At 46.6% G+C, this 21,882-nt stretch overlaps 1 protein-coding gene across 3 annotated transcripts in view; it reads left to right on the top strand.

The window, feature by feature from the left end:
* Window positions 1-18,655, top strand: part of NCAPH (non-SMC condensin I complex subunit H) — a 39,128-nt gene extending 20,473 nt beyond the window's left edge. For 2 of the 3 annotated variants that reach the window (XM_029232080.1, XM_029232081.1), the window contains exons 7-18: window positions 1,130-1,319; window positions 2,401-2,492; window positions 3,214-3,437; window positions 6,967-7,115; window positions 7,743-7,849; window positions 8,414-8,536; window positions 10,981-11,091; window positions 12,525-12,698; window positions 13,660-13,773; window positions 15,003-15,091; window positions 15,584-15,659; window positions 18,174-18,655. In XM_029232080.1, coding sequence (XP_029087913.1) covers window positions 1,130-1,319; window positions 2,401-2,492; window positions 3,214-3,437; window positions 6,967-7,115; window positions 7,743-7,849; window positions 8,414-8,536; window positions 10,981-11,091; window positions 12,525-12,698; window positions 13,660-13,773; window positions 15,003-15,091; window positions 15,584-15,659; window positions 18,174-18,233 — 1,509 coding nt within the window. In that variant the 3' untranslated portion in view covers window positions 18,234-18,655. Of the gene's footprint in view, window positions 1-1,129; window positions 1,320-2,400; window positions 2,493-3,213; window positions 3,438-6,966; window positions 7,116-7,742; window positions 7,850-8,413; window positions 8,537-10,980; window positions 11,092-12,524; window positions 12,699-13,659; window positions 13,774-15,002; window positions 15,092-15,583; window positions 15,750-18,173 lie in introns of those variants that run through there. The other variant, XM_029232079.1, reaches the window with a different exon arrangement.
* The last annotated feature ends 3,227 nt before the right edge of the window (window positions 18,656-21,882 follow it).

The following is a 21,882-nucleotide window of genomic DNA, read 5'->3' as shown; positions in this document are numbered from 1 at the left end:
GCATGTGGGATCTTCCCAGACCGGGGCACGAACCCGTGTCCTCTGCATCGTCAGGCGGACTCTCAACCACTGCGCCACCAGGGAAGCCCTAGTTATCTATTTTATACATAGTATCAATAGTGTATATATGTCAATCCCAATCTCCCAATTCATCCTACACCCACTTCCCCCCCGGTATCCATACTTCTGTTCTCTACGTTTGTGTCTCTATTTCTGCTTTGCAAATAAGTTCATCTATATCGTTTTTCTAGATTCCACAAATAAGTGATAGTATACAATATTTTTCTCTTCCTGACTTCACTCTGTATGACAATCTGTAGGTCGATCCACATCTCTGCAGATTGCATAATTTCCTTCCTTTTTATGGCTCAGTAATATTCCATTGTATATATGTACCACATTTTCTTTATCCATTCTTCTGTTGATGGACATTTAGGTTGCTTCCATGTCCTGGCTATTGTAATTAGTGCTGCAGTGAACATTGGGGTGTATGTATCTTTTTGAATTATGGTTTTCTCTGAGTCTATGCCCAGGAGTGGGATTGCTGGGTCAAGTGGTAGTTCTATTTTTAGTTTTTTAAGGAACCTCCATTCTGTTCTCCATAGTGGCTGTATCAATTTACATTCCCACCAACGGTGTAGGAGGGTTCCCTTTTCTCCACACCCTCTCCAGCATTTATTGTTTGTGGATTTTTAGGTGATTGCCATTCTGACCGGTGTGAGGTGATACCTCATTGTAGTTTTGATTTGCATTTCTCTAATAATTAGTGATGTTGAGCATCTTTTCATGTGTTTGTTGGCCATCTGTATGTCTTCTTTGGAGAAATGTCTGTTTAAGTCTTCTGCCCATTTTTTGATTGGGTTGTTTGTAAACAAACAGATTGACACGGTATAAGCTTGTCACCATTTACTGTGTACATTTATCCATCTGACCATGTACAGCCCTCCTTTTGAAGTGGGATGGGATTTTACCTGATCAGTTAGAAAGGCCCTCCCCCTTTTTTGATCATGTGCAGAGACATTTCAATCCAGTATATGCAGCTGCGAATGAGCAGGGTCCAGTGAATGAGATTTTCTATTTCCTATGGCTACATCCCATAATTCTGGGTTCCCTCTGTTTTTGTGCTCAGATTGATCCCATGTTCCAGAAGACAGCAGCCTCATTTGATGAGTGCAGTACAGCAGGGGTGTTTCTCTCCACCCTCCACTGCCACGACTATAGAAGTGAGCTGCTCTTTCCCTCCGATGTCCAGACTCTCTCCACTGGAGAACCTCTTGACTTGCCGGATTTAGGTTGGGTGGAAATGACCGATTTAAAAGGTAGGTCCACGTGATGCCTTTTAGCAGAGCAGTTCCGTCATCAGAGAAGTTTCTACATAACCATGGGTGTAGTAAGCCCATCATGCTCTTCTGTTGCTTATTTGCCCAGAAGGTTCCTCTGGAATGACAAAGTGGGCATTTTTTTGGGAGAAACTAAGTTTTCAGCCTGTCTGCAGCATGGAGTCTTCAACAGTAGTAGCCAGTGCTCGTGGTCTGTATGTGCCACGTCCTTCAGGTGTCCTGCTAGCAGTCACCCTGGAGTGTCAGAGTTTTGGACTTGGGAGAGGGGCTTTATGAGACTTGTTGAGCCAGAGGCCTGTTACTAACCCAGGGGATCCTGAGGAGAAGAGGGCTTTGTGAACTGTTTTCAGAATCCTCCGTGGTGGCCTGAGAACAGATCTGTCTTGTTGTCAGTCCCTCATACAGGCTTGGCAGTGATTTTACCCCCCTTCCACACCCCCCTCTGGGAGATCCTCTGAGGACAGGCCCAGGGTGGTGTGAGGGCCAGGCGCTGTTCTCCCGTGGAATGATTTTCATGTGTACATGAAATTGTTCCTCCCCTCTGCAGGGCTATGCAGATGTTACGGGGCCCATTCTCCTGTTTATTCTTGTCTAAAATTTGCTGAGTATAACTATTTTGTACTAACAATTGTCCAGGTGTATGCACTCAGCTGAGGTAGGTAATCTATACCTAGTTTAATTTGGGACTAGAATGAGTGGCATTGCACAATTGGCTGTGCACTTACTATGCTTTAAGGATGGGTTTTTGATTTCCCAACTCTAGCACAGGGCACAGAGTCGATTTCAGAGTCAAAGTCTGTGCTTTGGGTTTCTGCTCTAGGGTTTTCCTCATTCCTGGGATGCCATTGTGGAGCCTGCCTCTAGTGTGGGCATGTGCCTGAGTGCACGCCCTCTGCTAGGAGAGTGGTCTGCAAACAGATCGGCTGCCAGCCAGCCTCTTCCCGAGAAACAGGAGGTGGCTGTGCCCCTCCCTCCATGGTGCTGCTCTGGTCATCTTGAGGGGGTGAGGCGTGTCTCCATCCTGCTCTGAACCCTCTTTGTGATCTTCCTGTCCTCCCAGCGCTCCTGCAGCAGTGTGTGGAAGACCGTCAGATCTGCCCTTCCCTGGCGGGGTTCCAGTTCACTAAATGGGACAGTGAAACACATAATGAGGTGTGGTCAATTTCTGGACTTCTGAGGGCTCTGGGCATTTCTCCAACAGCTCGTGGTTTCAGTGAGATGGTCTAAGATTAGTTCTGCCCAATGCGAACCAAAACTGTGGCATCGTTTTTATTTAGCCAGCAGTACAGAAAATATTTCCTTTGGCTCCTCCGTAGGGACTAAGCCCTGGGGCAGGGGTGGGAGTGGTGTGTGTTGCAGCAGGCTCACTAGCCAGCTGGGATTAGAGTACTGGCATCAATTTCATGTCTGCTTCCCCAGGGTAAGGCAGTCCTTCCATTCCTGGGTGCACGATTTTTATCAGATTTACTCTCAAACATGGTTGTCCCAGTGGCCTCTGGTCTCTTAGGCTGCTGTCAAGCTTGAGGAATTTCCTCCTCTTCAGGGTTGAGTCCCTTGGCACAGAGTTTCCTGAGAAATTATCATGTGTAAAGCCTTCCTCTGTGTATTTTTAGCCTGGCCCCCTTTAGCCTACTTACTACAACCTCCAAAGTAAATGGTTTCCATGGAAAACTGTCTTCTCTAAACATGTAGTTAAAGGATGCAGATTCCTGTTCCATGTTTTACAAAATGTGCCTAACGACAATACAGCTTCGTCCTGTGCCGCACAATATAAACTTCCTCAGCGCTTTGCTGTCGTGAGAACACTGGCTTCGGGGAGGGGGGGGTGGTGACGGGAATGCAGAGAACTGGGGGCTCTCTTTGTCCCTTCCAGTCGGTGTCGGCCCTGGTGGACAAGTTTAAGAAGACCGATCAGGTGTTTGACATCAATGCCGAGGTGGAGGAGAGCGACTGCGGGGACTTCCCTATTGGGGCCTTGGAGGACGACTTTGATGCCAATGATGAACCGGACTACACCGCAGTTGGGGACCACACCGCAGCTGGGGATCACACCAAGTTCGGGAGCTGGAAGGAGCCCTGCCACGTTCAGAGCTGCCAGTAAGGCGCTCAGGGCCACGGGAAATGTTCCCGTAGGAGTTTTCTCAGATTTCCTGCTGGGACAGTCTAATTTCGTCTCTCTGATTGGCTGGGCTTCTGTGCTCTGTTGTCACACAGGCTGAGCCATTCTGACTCACCATGGAATCAATCTGCCTTTGAATGTCAGCTCAGCCACTTATTGGTCATAAACCTGACATTGCAGGAGTCCATAAGCATAGAACTAAAATACATAAAGTGCTGGGTTATAGTAGCTACTTCATTGGTGGCTGTCCTCACCACCTCCATTTTGGTAGCATGGAGGGTGCTCCCTTTTGACACCCTGCACATGGTCTGGCTTTTGGCTGAATCACTCCATATCAGTTATAGACAGAAAACAGGCTTATGTGTTGATTACCAGAAGAAAGTGGCCCCTGCCTAAAGGGCAGAGATGGGTCTGGGCAGTGTTGGTCATTAGATAGGTAGACCGGGGATGAGCAAAGCAAGGAAAACTAAAAAAGCATGTAGAAATGAGCATATGGGGTGTGGGAGATGGTAGGATTGGCCTCTAGTCATTTAGATTCTTGATTAGTCTAATAGCGCCATAAGGCAATCTGAACTTTGTTGGCCTTTATTATGTGTACTTAATAGGTTAGTATTATTTTAATTTTGAATATGATCTGCAAGCAGGATCCCACAATCCTGCAGTGCCGAGGGCCTCTAAAGGTCTTGAATGGGCCTGGGTGTAGCAGATTCCACGAGACTAGAACAGACAGATCCTCTGATAACCCTGTGCCTGTAGCAGCAGCTTGGAAAACCTGGGAGTGGGGACAGGCAAGCTGGTTTAGTATGTGCGAAACTTTAGAAGTTGTCCAGTATAATTTCCCACCGAGGCAAAGATCCCTTCAAGAGCGTTGCTTGAGTGTCTCCAGGATGAGATTGCTTTCTTGAGCTCACTTTGTCTGCCCATGGGGGGAATGATTAGATTGATAACGCCTCTTCAGATCTAAGTAGAAGTCAAGGGGCTGAAAGTTTGGACCTCAAGGAAAAATTACCCCCCTAGGCCCTTTTAGAACCCTCCTCTCCTGATTTTTACTATTACCAGACCTGTGATTTTGTCCCTTTTCCCGTCCTATCTTCTAAGAAGTGGGAAATGGTAGGCAGGTTGGAGGGATGAGCTCTTTTAATACCATTTTCAAATGTCAGAGAAGAGCTATCACTTTTGCTAAACAATGAGGTGACATCTGAGGAACTGGTGTAGTGAAGGACTTTAGTCACTTCCATTTTGTTATTTTGTTGTAACCGTATAACCATAGATGGTTATTTTGAACAAATTTTGAACAAAAGTCTCCATTTCTCTCCCCAGTTCCAGACAGAAAAAAATCTTAGACTCCATCCTACTGAGCGAGCACATTAGGGGCAGGGGACTTAGGTTCTAGTCTAGGGTTTTGTCCATCTTGAAATCCTTACCCGTGGCATAAGGATAGGGAGCTTCCTGGGAGCTCAGCAAGTGTTTGCACTGCACGAAGCCTGACCCTGCCGTGGATGGCTGTGAGATGTGGGACAAGTGGCATGATCTTTGGGGTCTTTGTTTTCTCACCCATAAAGTGAACGGTTGGGACTAGATGATAATAGTAGTATCTGATGTTTACTGAGCTCATTATTATCCTGACTTCGTGCCAGACACTCTGCCAGGTGCCTTACCTGAGTTATTTCACATAATTTATATAATATATAAAGTACAATCACTTAATCCTTACAACAACCCTATAATTAGGTCCTGTTATCCCCGTTTTACAGGTGAGGAAACAGGCTTAGAGAGGGTAGGAAATGGGGTGGAGCTGGGAGTTGCCCAGCACCCTTGGCCAATCCTGGCTGCACGTAATGAGCTGTGGATGGAAGGATCCACCCCGGAGCACTTAGCTGGGGAGACCTTTAACCTGCGGGTGGTAGTGCAGCGTGACTGAGCTGGTGTTACATTGAAGGAGGGGACTTGTGGTTGTGGGGGTGGGTAGAAGAAACAAAGACTCCCTCCAGAGGGCAGAGAGAAGCCTGCCTGATGGAGGGCTGGGCTGTGGATTAAGTTAGTTGGTGAGTGGGGGAGTTGGGACCAGTAGGGTGACTGCCACATAGCATTGTGTATTGAAAGAATTATTAAAAGGCTAGAGTTCAAGCCCCAAGGGCCTCAGTCTGGTTCTGGCCCACAGACTCTCAGAAGATGGGAGCCAGGCTCTTTAGAGCTTTGCCCATAAGTTCCCAATAAATTGCCCTCCCAATTGCCATTGCTTTAACGGGAGAGTATCTGAGAATTGAGTGGGGATGCTCCTGAAGCTGTCTTCCTTCTCCCTCTGGGGGAAATGCAGTACAATGCAGTAGTTATTACTTAACAACACAGGCTAGGCAGTTACAGGCTAGAAGTGGGGATTTTTAAGTATATTTTAACTTAATTTTTAAATTAATAATGTGGCTGCGCTGGGTCGTAGTTGTGGCACGCGGGCTCTTAATTCGGGCATGCGGGATCTCGTTCCCTGACCAGGGATCAAACCCGGGCCCCCTGCATTGGGAGCGAGGAGTCTTAACCACTGTGCCACCAGGGAAGTCCCTAGTATAGTTTAATTTTAAAAATTAAGTTTTCATCACACAGTAAATATACAAATACAGTTTACTGGTTTTTTTAAAAAAAATCTATAAAGGCAAATTCCTTCTTTTAAAGCTTTTTTAGCTTATTCCATAGGCTTGATGTAAAGGAGATTTTTATATACGGCTCAATACAGGTGAAAAGGTCCTCGCTGTGTGAAGTTTCCTCACTGCCATTACCCTTAGAGGGCATTACAGCAGCACTAATAGGCTTCCTGACCTGGCAGGGGCCTTCAGGTGAAAGCTACCTCACACATTCTAGTACCTTGCAGAGAGGGCGAAAAACCAACCCAAAATTGCCATGCTGGACGGGCCAGTTAGGCACTTCACACGCAGCAAAGAGTAAAGCTAGATGGTTTAACAGATAGATTATAAGGGGGGCCCCCAATCATGTGGGGAACATAAATTAGAATAACATGTTTTTCACTTTCAGTGGGAACTACAGCAGTGTTAGTGGAGCCCTCATTTATGGAAGCATGGTGAAGAAGGAACGTGGTTACCATGTCATGCGGCAGGAAGCCTTGTGTGTGGAAAGACCCTGAGGCTGGGATGGTCCAGCTCCCAGTTCTGGCTTTTACTAGCTGTGCAGTCTTATATAAAAACTCAATTTCTTGTCTCTCAAATGGGTAAACTTCATTTTATGAAGCACTTTGAAACATCTAAAGTACTTACATAGATATGATCGTATTATAAAATGAAGAGAAGCAAAAGCACTGATGAAGTAAAAACTAATGGCTTATTAATGATGAAGTATTTATGTTGGACTTACTCTTAGAAATGTTGCCCATTTGTGGAAAAGTAGGTAGAGTCTGCAGCTGCGTCATATGCTGCTTTACATGTAAATACACAGTTGTCTTGTATATATCAACACGTGCATGACTGTACGTGTTAAAACATGATTTCACATGTGTTGCAGAGAAGAAATGACTCCCCTCGGGGATGGAGACGTTTGGAGCTTGTGTCCCCTTCTATCCATGAAACCTGGAGAGTATTCCTACTTTAGCCCCCGAACCATGTCGATGTGGGCTGGCCCGGATCACTGGCGCTTTAGACTCCGGCACAAACGTATGTACTTCTAGACGGAACTCTAAGAAGAGATAGTGCAGATGACCAGCAGTCAGCAGTCCAGCCTAAGAAGGGAAATGCCAGTCACTGTCTTGTACCTCCTGACAAGCTGTAGAAATACACAGATATGCAGCCTCCTGGTTGGACAGCCAGTTGGCCTGGCCTGGGATGAGGGGTCAGTTAAGACTGAAGCCTGTGAGTGGGAAGAGTGAGTGGACCCTCCCCAGAGTCAGGAGAGCTGGCTTGTGACTTTGTCCTCCCCCGGCACCCATGTGACTTCAAACAGTGGCTAGAGGTGGGAATGCACCCCCAGGCTCCAGAGGGCCATGCGAGTTACTGCACCGGCAGCACTCCGCAGCCCTCTGCAGTGCTGTGCCAGTGTTAAATGTTTGCATTCTCTCTTTGAAAAGAAGTGATTAATTAGCATATCTTTTTAGTATTGTTTTCTTTTCAAAAACACAAATTATAGGGATAAATATTAGGTGTATGATTTGCCTTTCCTAGTGCTGATATGATGCTCAGACACAAATGCTGTCTTGTGGTTGGTAAGGCTGTCAAGTGATCTTGCAAGATGAGTAAATAGGCCACAGAAGTGAGCAGTGTTGACATCTGTGTTCGTTTCTGCAGAAGATACTACCTCGCACTCAGAGAACAGAAAGAAGACCACAAAGAAGGACTTTGAAATCGACTTTGACGATGATATTGACTTTGATGTATATTTTCGAAAAACAAAGGTTTGTGCTGGATTTATTATCATTTGTGCTTTCTTAAATTACTCTTTGCACTCCTCTTTCCCTTTTAGATGTGGTTTTTAAAAATTCATTATAGGGCTTCCCTGGTGGCGCAGTGGTTGGGAGTCCGCCTGCCGATGCGGGGGACATGGGTTCATGCCCCGGTCTGGGAGGATCCCGCATGCCGCGGAGCGGCTGGGCCCGCGGGCCGTGGCCGCTGGGCCTGCGCGTCCGGAGCCTGTGCTCCGCGACAGGGGAGACCGCGGCAGTAAGAGCCCCGTGTACCGTAAAAAAAAAAAAAATTCATTATAAATTTAACTCTTAGAGTAAATGGATGGCTTCATTCTCCCTCAATCCCTGAAGGAATTAAGAAATAGTCCCAAACTCAGTGGCAGAGAGAATCAATATGAATAAGGTCTAACAGAATCACTCCTTTACACAGAAGTAGGAAGATTAGTGCTGCTCAAACCCTTCCCAAGCTCCTTCCAAAAAAAAAAAAGTGTGTATATATACCATTTTTATTAAAGATGTCAAAAAACTACCTTTTTTTTTTTTTTTAATTAATAGGCTGCTACTGTTCTGACCAAGTCCACTTTGGAGAACCAGAATTGGAGAGCCACAACTCTTCCTACAGATTTCCACTATGAGACTGAAAATCTTGTCCAGCTGCATCTCAAACCAGGCACCAGGGTAAGGCTATTCTTAGGTTCCTTGAGGTCATGTTGTTGAACCTGTTCTTAGCATCAGAGGTATCAAGTGGCGGGTAGTGTGATTGTCAGCGCCCTTCAGGAGAAGGAGAACACGTGAGGAGGAATTCATGTTAGCCCAGGGGAGTTACCGGGAGATCACATGGGTAAGGCAGAGCCGGAGGGAAAAACTCACAGGACAGATGCACACTCAAGACTTGGAAATACCTCACCTGGTTGGACTTCTGGACACTCTGGCCTACTTGCCAAAATGCAAGGGGGATAAACAACCTTTTGTCAAGGTTTTTACAAGCTGTTAGTTATTTCTTGATTCTTTCACCTTCTCATGATAGTTGTGGATTTACTAGCCAGGTGCTTTCCCCAGCCCACATTGCCTCCCCATGATCAAGGTGTAGACGTGAGCCCACTGTGACACGCAGGGCGACGTAGGTGCCAGTCCTCGGGGGCTCCCTAGCACTGCACAGCCTGCCTGCTCTCCTTCTATGACTGTTCAGGTGAGCTCTCTAGACTAGCCAGTGTGCACCCCAGTCGCTATTCACTTCATTTGCCTGTGGCCTCTCTGGGGATGCTAAGCAGCAAGAGGGTGTTCCCGTTGCCAGGGTAACCAAGCAGTGGGTCATGCTAAGTTCTGTTTTATCTGGACCCTCTACTCATTTGCATTCCTGGTTGTTTTAATCTTGTGGTGTCAAGTATACAAACAGTCTACAGTTTCCTCTTCCTTATTTTGCCTGTTTCTCCACAAGGCTTAATGATATGTATACAGTTCCCTGAATTCACTGATATCTCACATTGGTTTTATAATCCAACACTCATAATTTTCTTTATAATCAATACTGTTCACTTAGCAAAAATACTCTTAAAAATGCAGAAAGAACTAATTTACTGTTACATGTCAATTATACCTCAATTTTAAAAAAGAAAAAAAATGCAGAGAGACACAGAGCTGCAGCAGTAGTAGTAACTGTGGTCATGGTTCAGTATCGGTTAGATGCCAGCAGCTGCTTGCTGTAATCCGAATAGAGCCCTGGGGCGGAGGGGCGGAGCCAGGCTGCTGGGCAGCTGAAGGGAGAGGTAGGACACTTCCACCAAGCCCGGCCCAGCTCCAGCTGCTTTCCATGGCCACAAGCCACCTCCTCCTTCCTCAGGCCCTTACTATGAACATTGAAGAATGTGGCTTAGGTGGTAATTTGCATATTCAGATGTGAAGGTTGTAGAACAAAGTCATTTGATCCTTGCACTCCAGGAGTTTTCTGTGTTTTTTTTTCCATAATTGTTTCTTACAGAGGAAAGAACTCCTGCTTCTGATTTATCCACAGGGACAAATTTCCCTGCATGTGTAGTAGGGCAGCCAGGCAGCAGAATCCCGAGATTCCTCACCTCGTCCTTCCAGGAGGTGTCCTTCTAGGACAGTGGCTATTAAACACTGGAAAGTAAACACTGGACTGTTAAACACTCAGTCTGGCTAGAGACTGTACAGGTCAACCACCCATCCAGTTTAATATCTTAAAGGGTGATTCTAGTGGCAACCAGCCAATACATGAGGGGGGTCACGTACCCTTCCTGAAACATTTCTTGTAGACTGTGGACAATTTAGAGTGTTTCCAGAGGAGAGTATTATTCTAAATGGAGAGGGATCTAGAAATTGTGTCATATGAAGGAAAGTGGAAGAAAGTGGGCATTTCTTAATAAATATCTATTGTTTATTTTTGGATTTGTAATACAAAACCACTGAGGGGTTTGGGGGGGCTACTTTTGGAGTATATATTTATATTAAAATATTCAATGTGCTTCTGTAAACTGTACACACCTTTAATTCCATTTCCTTCACCCCAAAGACACACACCCCAGATGAGGATCAGTGGCCTAAGGGCCTGCAAATCTGAAGGGCTCTGGTCGACAGGCACTTCCAAAAGAGGAGGCAGACTTGCTCTGTAAGGCCCTCACAGGCAGAACAAGAGCCGCAGATGTGGTGGCAGGGAGCAGAGCTGGGGTTTCTCCCTGTAGCTATGTGGGGAACAGTGATGGCCCAGGAATGGGACCAGCTGCCTGTGAATTAAAGTAGTGATTGAGTTTTCTGTCAGAATTCTTCAAGCAGCAACAAGTGGACTTCTTTTCAGATAGTTGTAGGTGGCTTTGTTTTTAGTGAAGGAACACTTTCAAATAAAGTTGTGTGCAGACCTAATTGCAAACCGGCTGCTCTGGTGTATTTGGGATGGAAGGTGGCTCGGAGCCTTGCTGCACTGGGCTTGCTCTAGAGTGGAGTTGTGTGGTTAGTTGGAAGTTGGCTGGATTAGATGACCTCTCAGGGCCCTTAAAACCCTAATGTTCTGGGACATGATCGTAGGAACTAAGGTTATCTCCCCAACCTAGTTTACTAGCTGCTTTTCTAGAAATTGCTTTCTGCAGTTGTTTTTTCCTTCATTCTAGTTACTTAAGATGGCCCAAGGCCAGAGGGCAGGGACCGAGCATTGTGAAGAAATTGACGACTATGATTACAACAACCCTAATGACACCTCCAACTTCTGCCCTGGATCACAGGTAAACGGGGGCAAGAGCTCTGTCCTCCCTTCTAAGCAGTAGGGTGTTTCTCTCCTGCTTCCCTTCTTGCCCTTTCCTGTATGGCAGATGACTATAGGAAATTCTGAATCAGGTGGGGGTTTGTGGATGCTTGCCCTGCCCCAGGCATCAGAGAACTGAGCAGAGCTGAGGCAACAGCCAGAACCTTGGCCTACCTTACTCTAAACTCTGTACACAGGAGAAAAGTGGACATACTCCAGTAAACCGTCAAAATGTGGATGGAATCTTGAGCCTGTACAAAGCACTTATCTTGGCTCTTTTGGGATTTCAAAGGAAAAGAAACACTCTTCTTACTCTTACAAGCTAATATTTTTTGGCTGGGGAGACATAACACATAGACATGTGAAGACGGTGTGTCCTAATGGGGAAAAAGAAAGTGTAGAGGGTGGATCTCAGGGGACCAGGTTTGTAGCTCTGATTTTGGTTCTCACATTGTGAACTTGTACAAACTACTCCCCATCTTTAGATCTTAGTTAGACTAAATAATCTCAAAATCCCTTCTATGACTCTATGAATGAGATAGCAGATGGAAATATAACAGAAAGGGGGGAAATATTAGGTTCCATCTGTGTCCCTGCAAGTGAGGAGAAGGGAAAGAATTGGAAGAATAGCTTATTCACCTTATTTTCTTGCTTGGAAGACAATTAGGTTGTTACATTTTAATTTTTTTTTTTTTTTTTTTGCGGTACGCGGGCCTCTCACTGCTGTGGCCTCTTCCGTCGTGGAGCACGGGCTCCGGACGCGCAGGCTCAGTGGCCATGGCTCACAGACCCAGCCACTCCGCGGCATGTGGGATCTTCCCGGACCGGGGCACGAACCCGTGTCCCCTGCATCGGCAGGTGGACTCTCAACCACTGCGCCACCAGGACAGCCCGGTTGTTACATTTTAGTAAAAATCCAGACTGGCCTCTCGCCCGGTGCTCCTCAAGCTCAGTAGGCCTAAGAGTCACCCAGAGAGCCTGTTACCCAGTTCCTGGGCCCCACCCCAGAGACCTGGTCTGTTCCTGCTGGGCTCAGTCCAAGAATGACTTTCTCACTGGCTCCCAGCAGGACCCCTGCTTGTGGCCAGCCGACAGGTCACGTCTCTGGTATTTCAGGAGTGCTTTCTGTAAAATGAAATCCTAAATCCATTAGAGGCAGAGGGACACTGGCTGTTGTGATTACTGAATTCCTTTTAGCTCTCACTCCAGAGGGCTTAGTTAACAGATGCCTCTCTAGTAGGGTGTATGTGCAACAGGAAGATGACTAGAGGACCTAGAAGTCCATTCTAGGTTTGACTCAATGTCACGAACTCTCGGGTGCTCTGCTCTTGCTGTGTACGGAATCTGTTTCAAGGATATTTCTAAGCCCCTCAAACAGCTCTGCCGAACTTGAAGAGCTATTTCCTTGCTCAGGCTGCTGACAGTGACTATGAAGAGTCAGATGACTTATTTGTGGGACCAGTTGGGACCTTTGACCATTCTGGCCATCCACCTACGACAACACAGGACAACGATGACGCGCCTGAAGTCCAAGGATTAGATATCACCACTTATGGGGAGTCAAATCTGGTAGCTGAGCCCCAGAAGGTAAAGAGGAAGCCAAGAATTATATCTGATATTGTTTGCCTGAGATCTGTTTAATTTGTATCTTTCATGAGAGTCACATTGGTCTGAGCTTGATTTTTTTCCTTCTCGATTTTAACCCATTGCTCTCTAAGTGGCTGATTCATTCATTCATTCATTTATTTATGTATTTATTTATTTATGGCTGCATTGGGTCTTCATTGCTGCGCGCAGGCTTTCACTAGTTGCGATGAGCAGGGGCTACTCTTAGCTGCAGCGCGTGGGCTTCTCATTGCAGTGGCTTCTCTTGTTGTGGAGCACGGGCTCTAGGCGCAGGCTTCAGTAGTTGTGGCTCGCGGGCTCTAGAGTGCAGGCTCAGTAGTTATGGTGCACGAGCTTAGTTGCTCCGTGGCATGTGGGATCTTGCCGGACCAGGGATCAAATGCGTATCCCCTGCATTGGCAGGCGGATTCTTAACCACTGCGCCACTGGACTAATTATGCTAATTGTGTTTGTGTGGAACTAGCCATCTCTCCAAAGATTGTGATAAGCCATATGACTAGGGGTGAGCCAGTCACACAAGCAAACTATGTGAATGAAGGGTGCAGGCAGAGAAAATGGGTTTCTATGCTGGTTGGGTAATGCTAGCTATTTGGCTCTGGAAAATCTTGGCCAGATTCAACTCATATTAAATTATCATACATCAGGCATCTATTCCCTACCAAGTGACAGGCTTGGTGCTTTCATATACATTTGATTCACTTATCTCTTACACTGGAATTCCAGGATATCCTTAACGAAGACTACTTGATCAAAAATAAATTAGATTGAAATGAAGGACTCTGTATGTCCAAAGAAAGCTCTATAACTTTGTGGTATAAACTAGATTTTTTCATTATTTGAACTCCAGACTTTCTTTTTACAAAGAGCTGGTGGTAAATGCTTTTCTTATGCTTATTTTTTACTCGTCACATACCTATTTCAGGTAAATAAAATTGAAATTCAGTATGCTAAGGCTGCCAAAAAGATGGACATGAAGAAGTTGAAGCAGAGCATGTGGAGTTTGCTGATGGAGATCCCCAAGCAGGCAGATGCAGAGGTAACGGGTTCCACTCATTCTGTAGGTGCCCAGCATGGAGGAGGGTGCGGCTTGTGTCTGAGCTCCTAGATGAGTAGCGCTAACGTGGAAAGTATTCACTCAGAAATATAAGAAAGACATCACACCTCTGAAATGAACCAAGTGTATGAACAGGCAGGTCACACAAAAGGTGATACAGATGGTAAACTAGTGTATGGGACATTACTCAGTCTTGCTCGTAATCAAAAAATACAAATGATGGCATCTTTATGCTGCTTTAAAATAACAGCTTTAGCAATTAAACAACATTTTTCACTATGGAGTTAGAGGAAGAACTGGAGTACTTATTCGCTGCTGGTGCAAATTAAGTTGATAAATAACCCTTTTGGAAAGCAGCTTCTAACATCTCAGGTACCCTAAAATGTTTAAGCTCTTTGATCTAATAATTCTGATTTGGGAAAGTAGGAAAGTAGTTACATATATTATGTATACATATATATGTATATATATGATGCTGTCAAATTGTCTCTCCTTTAGAGCAAAGTGAAACCCTGATTAACTTGTTCCAACTAAATGGAACTTTCTGGTTAACTAGAATCCTTCCATCTCCTCTTCTAGACTTCTGCTCAGACAATGTTCTGAGCTTTCCAAACTCAACACATTCTATTATACCTTCCCCTGCTGGTTGAGAAGTGAAAATACATGATTTGATTAAGGACCCTGAGCTGTAGTCTTGGATGTCCGATAAAGCTTCAGTCATATTCATAAGGTTTTATCAATTAAAATGGGATGGGATGCAAATATAAGAGAAATGTACTTTTTAAAAAGTAGGAAGAGGGTTCTGTTTAACCTTTGAATTTAAATGACTCCTAATACCCTGTCCTCCAGGGATTCTGGTTAATATAGATTTATTTAAACAAACTCTTTCTAATGACAATATTCAAAAGTAGAGAGAAAATAGTATAGTCAATGACCACTTCAGTGCCCATTATCAATGTTTCATCTATATTATCACCCAGTCCTGTCCGCCCGCCCACCCCCCACCCCTGTCGATGTCAGTGTTAGGGTCTAGGGCTGAGGTACTGGGTCCCTCTATGGATCCTTTTTCTTCAAAATGTACCGAAGAAATTGTTTCGGTTTCATTCTGATGTAGGCTTTTCTTTTTAGAGATACAGCTTTATAAGCTTATGTTGCTCTCTCAAAAGTGAACTGGGCCTAGTCTGATCTCTAAGTGTCCTTTCTTCTGTCAGGCAAACCACAGAGAAAATGGAGAAGCAGGGGACCCAGTACAGGTGGCTGACAAGAAGCTCAGTGGGCTCACAAAGGACCTGCAGAAGAGGTGCTTGCCAACAGACTCCTCCCCTCCCCCTCCCCACTCCCTTCCCCCTCCCCACTCCTCCTCCCCCTCCCCTCCCCACTCCCCCCCTTCCCCCTCTTCCCCCGAGCCCCCTCCTCCCCCGAGCCCCCTCCTCCTCCGAGCCCCAGCTGAGGGAGCGCCAGCCCAGGCTGTTGGTATGACAGACCCCTCTGCACACAACCTGACATTTTCACACTTCTCACAGTTTTTCTGTTTCTTCTCTGCATTGATAAATGAGTTAATGTAGCCCACCTTTAAGAAGGCATTTTTCTGCACCAGTGGCTGGAATGGAACAGGAAATATTTTATTTCCAAATAAGAAACTGGAAAAACCTGCTTCTAAAAGGCATCTGAAATGTTTCTTTATTTCTCATTAGTTTATTCACTGACCATGTGTATTCATACTTGATGAAAGAGCCTTTGTTCCTGGAATTGCAGTGACAGCTAAATACTTACTAGCCTCTTTGTTTTACAGCCTGCCTCCCCTCATGGCTCAGAACCTCTCCATACCTCTGGCCTTTGCATGTCTGCTACATTTAGCCAATGAAAAGGTGGGTAAATCTGGTAAGCGTGGGCGTGTTCTCTGTGTCAACCTGCTGGAGCTTTCTACTATTCATGAGCGGCCTCATAGGACATCTTAAATACAGCAACTTATGTAGTACCTTCAACCCACAGGATTAACCAGACACCTAAAAATAACATTAAAAGGCCAACAGATATGATTAGAAATGAAAATTATGAGGAGGACCCAAATGGGAAAATTTTAGATGCTGAAATTGTGATCTTTCAGTTCCCAACTTGAAACATAAGGTGCTTTTGCATCACTGGGTGTCAAAGGCTTTAAAGGCCAAATCCTGCCAGTGCTAACGTCAGGACACGCGGGAAACGTGGCGGAGAAAAGAGGGGAGAGATGAGGCTGGATGGAAACAGACTCAGGGAGAGAGCAGAGACATAGAGGCAGCGCCAGCAATGCTGAGCCGCCATGGGCTGTGAAGGATGTCTCGGGACTAGAGATGTCTTTCGCAGGAGAGAGACAGCAGGAGTGCTGACTGTGACAGTGTGCCGGCTCCTCCTTATGCCAGGCCAGCCGACGGCTGAGCGGCTGTGGGGCAGTCACTGAGGAGCTGGCGAGACCCATCTTCTCAGATGGCCCGGTGGACGCTTCCCAGGAGGCACCCCAGCGAGGCAGCCAGCAAGCGAGGCAGCCAGCAAGCCCATGCGTTTGGTGCTGCTTGAGACTTGGTGTCCTTTAGTGTCCCCAGGACTGTGGGCTGGGCTGTAGCATATGCCGTGAGCATCACCAGTGCTGGGGCTAGACACATTCAAAGTAACGCTGCTAAGCTTTTTGTTGTTGTTGTTATAAATTTATTTATTTTTATTTTTGGCTGCATTGGGCCTTCGTTGCTGCGCGCGGGCTTTCTCTAGTTGTGCAAGTGGGGGCTACTCTTCATTGCGCAGGTGGGGGCTACTCTTCATTGCGGTGCGTGGGCTACTCATTGTGGTTTCTTGTCTTGCTGCAGAGCATGGGCTCTAGGTGTGCAGGTTTCAGTAGTTGTGGAGCACGGGCTCAGTAGTTGTGGCTCGCAGGCTCAGTAGTTTCAACGTACAGGCTTAGTTGTTCTGCGGCATGTGGGATCTTCCCAGACCAGGGCTTGAACCCGTGTCCCCTGCCTTGGCAGGCGGATTCTTAACTACTGCGCCACCAGGGAAGTCCCTGCTAAGCTTTTCTGAGTGAGGTTGGAATCTCACAGCATCCTAGTGGGCGTAGGTGCTGGTGGACTCTCCCACTGGGTGTGTTCCCCTAGCCCACGCAGTCCCCTAAAATGTCGGGTGCCACCAAAGCTCAGAAACTTACCCTGAGTCCAAATTCTATGTGTTAGTGACGTCACTCAGTCGCAGCAGCTGGAGGATCAGTGCTGCCCTGGGCCTCGTGTCTCTGCTGTGAGGGAGCAGCTTCAGCGCCTCCGCTCGGTTCCCAGTAGACTGGGGCCAAGCAGACACACGGCTGGAAAGCATGAGGGACTCGAGGCTTCACTGAGGTCCGTGTGCTCTGGCTCTGGCACCACCCCACCTCCCCCAGCGGCAGAGCCAGCTTCTCTTGCTTTGCTGTGACCAAATCTCTCTAAGGGGCCCCAGGGGGCTCAGCATTTGAAGAATAAGGAGATGGCCCATAGACCATGACCTGTTGGGCTGAGCTTTGGGCTATTTGAGAAGATCTGACTGGTAACGCTGGCCAACAGTTACCAGATAATCTGCAGGGATCTGGGGTAACTCAGAGCTTAGAGCCACCAAGAGAAATCTTACAACACCTTGTGCCAGAATGTGACCCCTTTTAGGCCTGCCTGCTCCCAGGTTTTCACGCCCATCTGGACTCTTCATCTACCGCTCTGGTAACGAGCTCCCCCTCAGCTGTCACCTGGGAGGTGAGGTTTGTGCTTTCCATCTTTAGCAGGAGAGGAAGGTGTGCCACCACACCATGCCTACCTCCAGTGCCAGGCAAGGGAGCGATGGTCCTGGTGCAGTTGGGCTTCCGTGTGAGGAAGGGCTTCTGACAGCTCTTTAGTCCTGAGGGGACGGTTGCCTGGGGCTGGTGAAGGATCCGGGGGATGGGAGGATCGGGGAGGCAGTGGAAGCAGGGAAAAGGCCTGTGCAGAGATGGGAGGGAGAGCGTGGCCGTCATGGCCATCACCAAGGGTTGAGGTTCCCGAGCAGTGAGGGAAGGGCCTGGAGAAGGTCATGCATGGCAGGGCTGATACACGTGTGCCATGGCCCCTGGTGGCCTCCCTATCACTTCCCACAGCTCCTTCCAGGGCCGAGAGCTTAGCTCTTAGACCATTGATGGAGATTGTTGCGGAAATCAGAGCAGGCTTGCTTTTTTCCCCCTGCAGTTGGCAAGGATTTGGAACCAGCTTTTTCATGCAGATTATATTTGCTGTGACAGTTTTACTTATAGTCATGGGACAAACCTCGTTCTTTGTAGTCACCACCTCGTTACCCCCGAGTTTGTTTTCTGATTCTTGTACCCTGTGGACACCAAGGTTCATGTGTGTTTGATCTTCCTTCAGAATCTAAAGCTGGAAGGAACTGAGGACCTTTCAGATGTTCTGGTGCGGCAGGGGGATTGAGTCCGCAGGGAGAGAAGCCCGTGCTTCCTCAGTGGCCAGGATGCCTGCACTTGGTGCTTCAGTGCCGTGGGCTGGTGGCAAGGCTGCAGCTGACTGCGCTGTGTGTCTGCTGCTCTTCTCTTCTTCACTGTCTGGGAACCAGCTGCCTGACGCTCTGTCCTTGATTAAAGTTTTCTGTTCTGTGGTGACCACCTAGGAGGGAGGAGAGAGTCCTTACTATCCTTGATTAGGTAACTGTGTCCATTCTTTGTATCCATGTATAATAGTTTGTCTCCTAAATTGCTCTGTTTCCATACTTTATTCTTGTAGAAAGGAATTTCCCAGTAGGCACTTGTCCTTTAACAGCTACCAAATCCATGTGTATAAAATGCATCATAAGTGTGCCTATAAATGTATATATAAAGCTTAAAAATAAAATCATTTGGAATAATTTGCTTGGTAAACTATTTGAGTGCCCACTACATGAGTATCAGACCATGTCCTTGTGCTCAAGGGGGGGCACACTTGTTAGCTGGACAAGAGACCCATGTGTCAGTATAAGGCAGGAAGTGCTTAAGGGCTGAGGTGATTTGTCTTGTAGCAGAGTGGGGATTTCAAGATTGGGTCCATTGGGCCTATCAATTCTGCTAAAGGGTGATAATAGTAAAAATTGCAAACATTAAGTGGCTACTAAGTACCTTCTGTGGATGACTTTTTTCGGCCTTCTTAGCATCCCTGTGAGGAACGTAACTGTTACGGCTCCCATTTTACAGAGGAGAAACAGGTGCACAAAGGTAAAGTAATTCACATAAGAGCAGACAGCTGTCAAGAGGTTGGCCTTGAACCAGGAAATCTGCTTCTAGATCTTTACTCTTATCTACTACACTGTTATGTGCTCAAGTCACAGGCTCAATACTTGTAGATGTTGATCCAAGTATCCTGTCACCATTCATTGGGTAAACAGAGAGCTTGGATGATAGGTCAGAAGCAGTGAAGGATATAATTGGTAATTACTCCTGATAATAAAGAACTTGCTCCTAGGCCAAAAATGACACAAAACAAAAACCAATCCCTTCCCCTTAGGAACGTGCTTTCCAAATCGTGGCCAAAATATTAGCCACTCTGCTGTATTGAGAGGATTAGACTTGTGGACATGCTTTAGCAGGAAAAGCAGTGATGCCAAGTGAGAATCCATACCCTGTCCTGGACTTCCCCGGTGGCACAGTGGTTAAGAAACCACCTGCCAATGCAGAGGACACGGGTTCGAGCCCTGGTCTGGGAAGATCCCACATGCCGCGGAGCAACGAAGCCCATGCGCCACAGCTACTGAGCCTGCGTTCTAAAGCCCGTGAGCCACAACTACTGAGCCCACGTGCCACAACTGCTGAAGCCCACGCACCTAGAGCCTGTGCTCTGCAACAAGAGAAGCCACCGCAGTGAGAAGCCTGCGCACTGCAATGAAGAGTAGCCCCTGCTCACCACAACTAGAGAAAGCCCGCGCATAGCAATGAAGACCCAACGCAGCTAAATAAATAAATTCATACCCTGTCCTGCTGGCTGAAGCCTCCAGCATCTTTTCCCAGGCCAGGGGAGTGCTGGTCCTCTTGCTTTGCTCTTATTCCCAGGATTAGAACTAGCCAAGCCTGCCCCTTCTCTCACTCCAGCATACTTCTCTGTAGCAGGGTCTAGGCAGGGGCCGAGCTGCTGATAAAACTGGCAAGAGTGGTAACAGCTTCTTCAGTGAACTCCCCTCCCCCTCCACTCTGCTTCTCGCAAGCTTCTCCCTCATTTATATGGTTGCTGTGTCAGAATTCATTTGGCTGCGTATAATTAAAAACCCAAATAAGTGGGTATGTGAGATAGTTTATTTAATGTAAAGTACATTAGGAGGTGGGTAGTCCAGAGCTAGTGTGGTGGTTCCATGAACTCATAAAGAGACCAAGGATCATTCTAGCATTCCAGCTTCTTCTCTGCCATCCCTAATGTGTAACCCTCATCCTTGTGTGTCAATGTGGCTGCTGGAATCTAGCCATCACATTATATTCTAGGCAGCAAGATAAGGAGTTGTGAGGGGAAGTCAACCATTAACCTACTTTCTGTCTACAGATTTGCCTCTTCAGAACATTTCATATAAATAAAATCATAACACAATATGTGGTCTTTTTTTTTAATTAATTTTATTTTTGGCTGCCTTGGGTCGTTGTTGCTGCACGGGGGCTTTTCTCTAGTTGTGGCGAGTGGGGGCTACTCTTTGCTGGGGTTCACGGGCTTCTCATTGGGTGGCTTCTCTTGTTGCAGAGCATGGGCTCTAGGTGCACAGGCTTCAGTAGTTGTGGCACTCGGGCTCAGTAGTTGCGGCTCACGGGCCCTAGAGCGCAGGCTCAGTAGTTGTGGCGCACGGGCTCATTTGCTCCGTGGCATGTGAGATCTTCCTGGACCAGGGATCGAACCTACACCCCCTGCATTAGCACGTGGATTCTTAACCATTGCGCCACCAGGGAAGTCCCTGAACATACTTTCTTTTTAATTCTTTCAACATATTTGTAAAAGCTACTTTGAAGTCTTTGCGAAATCCAACATCCAGGCCCATTTAGCATTAATTTCTATTGAATGCTCTTTTTCCTTAATATAGATTATATAATCCTGTTTCTTTGCATGTTTAGTACTTTTTGGTTGAAAATCGAATATCATAGATAAAACGTTGTAATGACTTTGGATTCTATCATGTTCTTCTGAAGATGCTTAGATATTTACTCAAGTAAGAGTTGGATTCAAACTGCTAACTTTGTATCCCCTATGGTATGAAGTTATTGGTATCTGTTCTTATAGCTACCCACTGTTGCTTTTAAGGCCTGATTCCATAGGTCTTCCCTCTGCCTGCAAAATTTGGAGATTGACCAAGGATCTGGGCAGAGATGGGATCATCCTCTCCGTGACTTCCTTGTTAGGATAGAGATTCCCCCATCTTCGAGCTCCTGCACCCCCTCTGGGCTCTGTCCTTCCAGCCCATCCAGCTTCAGATGTTTTTCCAGGTGAGATGCAAGTAGTTGGGGAATGCACCAGGGGGAGGAGCATCAAACTCACAGCTCTTGCTCCACATAGCTCTCTCCCAAGAGTAAGCTTCTCTTCACCAGGTGTCCCCCCATAGACACCTAGTTGAACAGTCAGCTGGGGAAGGCAGCTGATGCTCAAGCATTTCCATCTTTTTTCTGCTGAGGGTCTCACACTGCCAGGATTTCTCCCTTTCAAATTCCCAGCTGCTTTCCCTAAGCCTGAACTCTGAGTTCTGGCCCCTTTAGCCAATAACACACCGTCTTCCACAGCCATAGCTGTGCAATCAGGCAGCTCCCTTGGGCCAGTAAACCACAAATTTGCAACGCGTACATTTTCCAGGTGCAGTTGGGTTTTTTTTGTTTTGTGTTTAATTAAAAATCTCTTCTGATTAATATTGTTAAAATGGCCATGCTACCCAAAACAATCTACAGATTTAAAGCGATCCCTATCAAATTACCCATGACATTTTTCACAGAACTAGAACAAATAATTCTAAAATTTATATGGAACCATAAAAGACCCAGAATTGCCAAAGTAATCCTGAGGAAAAAGAACAAGGCAGGAGGCAATAACCCTCCCAGACTTCAGACAATACTACAAAGTTACAGTAGGCAAA

The sequence above is a fragment of the Monodon monoceros genome, unplaced genomic scaffold (assembly GCF_005190385.1).
Source record: "Monodon monoceros isolate NGI ecotype Baffin Bay Population unplaced genomic scaffold, NGI_Narwhal_1 Super_Scaffold_19, whole genome shotgun sequence".
NCBI classification, from domain to species: Eukaryota; Metazoa; Chordata; class Mammalia; order Artiodactyla; family Monodontidae; genus Monodon; species Monodon monoceros.
Note: the sequence above shows the minus strand (reverse complement) of the source record. Positions and strands in the feature narration are given on the sequence as shown.